The sequence below is a fragment of the Amaranthus tricolor genome, chromosome 4 (genome assembly GCF_026212465.1).
Source record: "Amaranthus tricolor cultivar Red isolate AtriRed21 chromosome 4, ASM2621246v1, whole genome shotgun sequence".
NCBI classification, from domain to species: domain Eukaryota; kingdom Viridiplantae; phylum Streptophyta; class Magnoliopsida; order Caryophyllales; family Amaranthaceae; genus Amaranthus; species Amaranthus tricolor.
Window position 1 is genome coordinate 11,460,312 of NC_080050.1, and position 6,938 is coordinate 11,467,249.

General features: G+C 34.6%; 1 protein-coding gene across 2 annotated transcripts; it reads right to left on the reverse strand.

Annotated features, from left to right (window-relative positions):
* Positions 1 to 2,937: 2,937 nt before the first annotated feature.
* Positions 2,938 to 5,933, reverse strand: LOC130809929 (E3 ubiquitin-protein ligase RING1-like). 2 transcript variants are annotated; one of them, XM_057675791.1, is made up of 4 exons: positions 5,376 to 5,575; positions 4,854 to 4,972; positions 3,662 to 3,759; positions 2,938 to 3,542 (listed from the first exon to the last, which is right to left on the reverse strand). In XM_057675791.1, the coding sequence occupies exons 1-4, from the start codon at positions 5,377 to 5,379 to the stop codon at positions 3,212 to 3,214; spliced, it is 552 nt and encodes a 183-aa protein (XP_057531774.1). In that variant the 5' UTR covers positions 5,380 to 5,575; the 3' UTR covers positions 2,938 to 3,211. The 2 variants fall into 2 exon arrangements, with proteins under 2 accessions (XP_057531774.1, XP_057531775.1); XM_057675792.1 differs by having other exon boundaries at positions 4,854 to 5,933.
* Positions 5,934 to 6,938: the final 1,005 nt, after the last annotated feature.

Here is a 6,938-nt window from a genome sequence, read left to right on the forward strand (position 1 = left end):
ACTTATATGCTATTTCGGGCACTGGGTCCCATCAAATTCTATCATTGTTAAAACTTTCACTTTAGTTGGATTAGGAGTGGTTAAAATATTAGTGGATATTTGCCAATTGAGGAGTATGGGAGCCTCGATTGTGCCGTCCCTTCTAAAACCATCTCCATGGATCATAATAGTATGCTTGTTTTGTTTGGCTAATGAAGACTCAGAGTGTGAATATTGAGATTTCTCGACCCTTTCACTTCTACTCTTATCAATGAAGGACTGAGCAATCTCATTCCCAGTATTATCTCGTTTCTCATTCAAATTCGAGCGAGCAACCTAGTTCAGTGGTTCTTGTTCAGAATGCCAAGACTTATTCTTATTCTACTTTAGATTTTGAATTCTTGGGATGTTCGGGAGTTGTAAAAGCTCACTTGGATTAAGAATGAAAATTTTACCTATCACTTTTGGCAGATATTTATTTTCATGAGTAAAAATCTAGTTCTGGTGAGGAATTTTTTTTGCTGGATTGGCACAAGGCTATTAGTTTCGAGGTCTTAAATCTATTGGGCTATCCAGCCTAAAGCTTCCAGGAGTTAGGGTTGGTTTAGGGGTTTTATGTTCGATTTTGTGGGTCATGATGGCACAAATTTGTTCTTGGAAGGCTCGAGTAAGATTTTTGACAAGGTTATCCAAGTCTTGCTTTAGGGAGACTTGGTCAAACTAAGAGATGTCTTAGTCTGGGACCTCTGGGTGGTATAGAGAGTTTACTAGATTAGTTGTAGTGGTCTTTTCCGGTTGTGTCATGGCTTTTATACTCGGATAAAATAGAAAATCATAGGTGTCCTTAATCTCCACAGATAGTATCAAAGTGTTTCGGTGTTAAACTTAAAACAAAAGTAAAAGTTAGAAAAACAAAGTATACTTGGCTGAAAAAGCAAGCTATAATGATAAGAGTCCGTGATAAATAAAAATCCAATAGTATGAGAGGTGAGCTCCAAAATCTAAGAGTCTGTGATATGCTTGGGGGTTGGGGCCTACACCTATAAGAGAAAACTACCCGAAGAGGTGATCTTTGAAAGACCCTTCCGACCCTCATGTCAGTTAGAGAGTCCGAGAAATAAGAGATGGTAAGATGGATTTGATTTTCAGAAGGAAGGTTAGGCTTCAAGACTTGGATCGGGATATTTGGCGTAAGACATTTAGAGAGAAAGAGAGAGTAGAGAGAGAAGTTTTGAAGCATGAATAGATTACTAGGTAGATGAATTGTCACCTCAAGGTGAGTATTTTTATAGGACTCCCAAAAAGAAATAATGGAGATTGATGACAATGACATGGCAAACTCTATTTGAATACAGGAAATGTGGTCTTTTACCTGTTGCTGAGTGGTGAGTGGTGAGTCTAGACCTGATCATGGGAGACCCAGCCCGTGCGGCTCGACCCGAACCGGCCCGAAAAAGCGAGGGTTTAGATATCAAAATATGGCCCGATGGGCGAGTTTGAGCAGAAAATAAGTGGCCCAAATTTTTTTGGGACGGGTTTGGGATTGACGTTTGGCCCGTAAGCTGGCCCGGCCCGACCCGACCCGACCCAAAAGACTTCCATTAGATGATTAGATGCAATTACTTGCTGTAGTAATAACAGCAACTGTGGAGAAGTAACATAATAGCAATCCTCTGCTATGATTATATGCAATTCCATTAGATCATTTTTGTTTTATGATGGGAAGTGTTTTTTTGTTTCTGATATATTGTTTCATCTCATGTATTATGTATAGTGTATAGATCATGAGATATTTAGCCAAGTTTTTATCCTAGCGCCATATATATTAGTTACATATTTTGATTATTTCATATGCTAACACTTTTTTTCCATATTGCATCATTGTCGGTCTACCATTTTTAATGCTGAAGAGGAGGAAGAAGAGGTAGATCGTGAAGATGACGATTGTCAAATCATTAATTAGTTACATATTTTGACTATTTTGTATTTGTTTATTTGAATTATTTGTAATATGTGTTTTAAATTATGTATAATATGTAACAATTGTATTTATTTATTTCAATTATTTGTAATTTGTGTTTTTAATTATGTATAAATAATATATAACATAGGCCCGCAAAAAGCCCACAAGCCCGCATATTACGGGTTTGGGTAAGAACTTTTAGGCCCGCACTTTGACCCGGCCCGCATCTATGGGTTGTTTTTCCACCCGGCCCGGCCCGATGTTTGATCAAGTCTAATATCCACTCAACTAGGCCAAGTATCAACCACTCATTTCATCTCTAAATTAATTACAATGTCAGTTCAACTGACCACATAACTGAACTACAATGCTAATTTATGCATTTCGTGTTGTAATTACAGCCCTAGAATATCAGAAATTCACTCCTTATTGCAGTTAAGGTTGTCTCAGAGAAGCTCCCCTGAACCAACCGACCATTAACATAGCCCTACTGGTTTATAAAACCTATCTTTGCCCATTTCTAAATTAACAACCAAACACCCATGTTCAGTTGCTGCACCCAGATCCACATTGCATTGATTTGATTAATGTGATAAAAATGGGAAATCCATGAATTTGATTAGATTTTTATAGGAAAGAAATGATTAATATTGGAGTAGAATTGGGGATTTAAAGGAAAACCGTAACTTATGAAAATTGGGGGTTTCAAAAATGAAGAAACCATGGTGAAAGAAGAAATCAAATGAAAAATCAGATTGAGAAAGATGGTAACCTGATATTACAGTTACTAAAACCGGAAGAACCTTTAAAAGCGAATGCACTTAAAAATTCGAACCTTTAAAAAATAAATTAAAGTTCGAACCTTTAAAAAATAAATTAAAATTCGAACCTTTAAAAGAAGATGAGCAAAGTTTCGTATCAAATAGGTCCAAAATTGCCTACAATTTCACTAAAATCTTTAGTATGTATTACATGAATCAATGATCAAACAATCCTTCAATCTTAAAGTTATCAACAGATTTGCTTCAAATCACATGAATAGCAATCCACAGTTTAAACATACAACAGGTAATGCCGATGATACACAATGAATTACTTTTGCCAACGAATTGTACATTAATATATTCACAACCTCTACACATAATGCCTTTGAAAATTCAAACAAATCTATCTTTTAGATTCTTAAAAGAATGTTTCATGCATAAGGTCACTTTGTAGCACTTCTGAATCTCAATCAAATGAAATCAGAGAAATCCAAGACTACTAATTTTATCCATGCCTAGGCTCAGATTCTGAGCGTAAATCGGGATCTAGGTTGCTAGACATTGATTGGTGATGCAATTGGCTGCCTGCATTGCTCAGTGAGTGCCTTGAACCAGGTGTAAACGATGAATTGTGTTCGTCCGTGGAAAGCCCAACAATGACATTCAAGCTAACTTGTTTAGGATCAAAAGAATGTTTTAAGGGAAGCCGACAAACTGGGCAAGTAGGTTGCTTCATCAGCCAAGGATCAATGCAGGATAGATGAAAACTGTGGCTGCACTTGGGCATAATTCTTAGTATTTCTTTTTCTTGATACTCCCCTAAGCAAATAGAGCACCTGATAGTAAAAGCAACTAATTGAAATTTCCCTTCAACATATGGTTAAAACTATATCACTTAAACGCATAGAAGAGCGAATTTTACGATTCCTTTATTCAATAACTCGATGATACTCACTGTGAATCTTCTGTGGAGCTAAAAGCATCGCGGTGAAACTTCATCGTGGGTATTGCAGCAACCACAAAGGGTTCGAGGCCATCAGTGCTTTGCATTGGCTATCACAGAAACAAACAAAATAGAAGCATCATATGTTGGAAATAGTGGGTTGTACACTTACACATAATGCTTGGTGGGTAATCCTCCTAATACTATATGGTTTTGGGAAAGAGTAAAACTCGTCAAATGTGTATGCAAGTCAACACTCATTATATGTGTGTTTGTGGGTGTGACGAATTGTCACGGCCTAACATCATAGACCATCTCCAATCAAAATTGATTCCTCGAGGATAATTTGAAAGGATTTTGAAAAACCTAGTTCTAAAAGTCATAAAGAAACCCAGTAGTTACAAGCAAGTCATAAGATATTCAAACTTCACAAAGTTGTACGTTCAGTAAGCCTTTGGACAACAAGTTTAACCATTGTATGAATGTAAAACTTCATGATTGCTGACAAATGCTAAAATGTACTAAAGTGCTATGCTCTTTAACTAATATTGAAATAAAATTTAGTGAGAATCAGTTATTTTAATTATGGGTAAGGAAGCAAAAGGTAAATGGGTGATTGATCTTCTTTCAGTAGTGAAAATCAAACCTTATCACAAGGATGGTGGAGGAAAACCTTTCAACCACTAGCTTTGTTAGAGTATGTAATATATCTTGGGTCTTAACCATCAGCTTAAACTTTTGGTTGAGTTAGTATTGACATCGTATTAGAGCCTACATGACGGAAGGTCATGGTTTCAAATCTCGTCCACCCCTCATTTCGAATTGGAATATTTCACACCGGGTATGAACAGGGTTTGTGCTACATCCACACAAAGGGCTCTCTCGTCTGAGGAGGCGTGCTAGAGTATATAATATATCTGGAGCCTTAACCATCAACTTAAGCTTTTGTTTTTGTCAATAAGATAATCAGTTAAAAAGCAAGGCCTGAAGGGCAAATTGAGTTATTGACAAATGGTAAATCTCAAAATGATACAACATACTCTATAAGCCAAGTAAACACCAAGAAATGCTTCATTCCTAATGACTAAAGTTTACACATCTTGTTAATAATCATACCAAAATGTACCCCAAAAGACATTGAATAATACACAAAATATTATGGAAATAAACCTCTATAAGAATCAACACTAATATGGATTTATACCTGCTCCAGATCGATTTCGGGTTCGGTGTCAACAGTCCTCCTGGATTCTGAAACATGAAGCCTCCTACAAATGAGCCTTGTGCATACAAACACAATGAAAATAGAGCTCATCCCAAATCCTATTATAGTAGTAATCAAATTAATGTCATAGATCATTGGTTAAATCCTTAATTTCTTAAATCACAACCCAGAAATTGTTAACTGAGTGTTAACCAGATGTTCAATAACAAACAGAAACCCAAGTAACAAATCTAGATCAATCAAGACTTTGAATTTTATCCACAAATGAACTAACCTAATCATAATTAGCTAGCTAATGAATGCAATCAAAAATCCTAACTTTCTCATTGACCCAATACCATAAACCACTTGAAACAAAAATTTGGCAAAAAGAAGTGAACTTTTGACCTGGGATTTTCTCCAATATCCAAGATCATAGAAAAATAATAAAAAATAATACTACTATAGAAACCCAGAAATTGTAGGGTTTGATTCAATCAAAAAAAGCAAAAAAAGAACTACCCATTTGGAATCTTGATCAATTTGAGTGGATATAGGCTGAAATTACACATGGGGCCAGGGGCAAATTCAAAAAAAAAAAAAATCCTATCAGCTGCTGGAGTAAGTGAAAGAGACAGAGAGACTAAAACAAAGGTTGTGTGTTACTGTGATGAGTGAAACAGGTCTTTCTGCTTCATTGCTTATCATCATATCTGGGATCACAATTTAATTGAGTATTTTTTTAAGCTAAACACCTGTACAAAAAATGAAGGGCCCACCAAAAATTTATTGTAGAATATAGATGTGCTTTGAGATTTTTACATGTTGAGTGTGAGATGAGAATCCCTTTTCTTTTGCTTAATTAATGGTAGCAAATTGTGTATGGTGGGGATTGGGAAGAACTAATTGGCAAAGAATCAAATGCCCACTTTGTTTTTGGTTTGAAAGATGTGTGATTAGTGAGTGCTTAAGTAGATATGCAATTCATGATGATGTGCGTTTACTACTACAAGGAAATTATCGTTTATATTTAATATTTTAAAACTACTTAATTTCTTAAAGTGTGTTTGGAAGGAAGAAAATTAAAATGAAAGAAATAGAAGAAAATAGGAAGGATGAGGTATTTGGAAGGATGAGAGATTCCTTATTTGGATAACAAAAGGAGAGAGAAGAGATTTTGTGGGATTGGATGAATGTTTTTTTTTTTGTGTTAAGGTATCAATCATTCCAAAGTTAAAAATATTTAAAGGAAAATTCATTTTCTTTCCTTTTCCTTCCCTTTCCTTCCCTCCTAAACAAATAAGAGTTTCTTCTCTTCTATTTCTCTTCCATTCCTCTTCCGTCCTTTCCCTTCCCTGTCTTCTTCTTCATTTCCTTTCTTTTCTTTCTAAGGTTGTTATCCAAACATAATGTTAGTGACAATATTTCAAAGCTTTTATCTATACTAACTAGTTTGTATTTTATTAACCATATATCTATACAAGTACTTAAAGATTATTCTATGGAGAATGAGGGTTTATTTCATTTAGAACAAGTATTATCCTTTTTAAGTAAGGTTTTGCAATTGAATCTCATCGAAATTTTCTTTTCTATGACCTGTATTATAATAAAAAAAAATTATTTGGAAAAGTGATAAACAAACCAAATTTTTATATCAACTTTTATTTTTGTATTTATATATACTAACCTTTTTAAAACTCATTTCAAAGAGAAAAGTAAAATTAGTGATACCACCAAACACCAATACATCTACTTTGTTGATATTTTTTATTTTACAGGATCAACTTTTTTATCATTTAGTTATAAGATAATACGTACAACATTTTGTAATTTACAATTTTACACACACCAATAGTTAGAGTTTCTTTGGGATTTCCATGTTGTATCTCAAGCTTATCATCTATGTACCTTCCTGTACTGTTTTCTTTGCTTTCCTTTTTTGGTTGATGGGAATACTCTACCTTATTTTCATTCTGTTGCATTGTCTCAGTTGTAGTTTCTGCAGCCTTTTGCTTTCCTCTAGTCAGGAAAATTTTTATGGTTAATGAAGCACTTTTTATTTTAGATAATCTAAATAGAGTATAT

Coding starts and splice junctions, on each gene's coding strand:
- LOC130809929 (XM_057675792.1), bottom strand. CDS start 5,009: ATGATCTATGACATTAATTTGATTACTACTATAATAGGATTTGGGATG. Junction 3,760..4,853: donor CCGAAATCGATCTGGAGCAG/GTATAAATCCAT, acceptor TTTCTGTGATAG/CCAATGCAAAGCACTGATGG. Junction 3,543..3,661: donor AGCTCCACAGAAGATTCACA/GTGAGTATCATC, acceptor TTTTACTATCAG/GTGCTCTATTTGCTTAGGGG.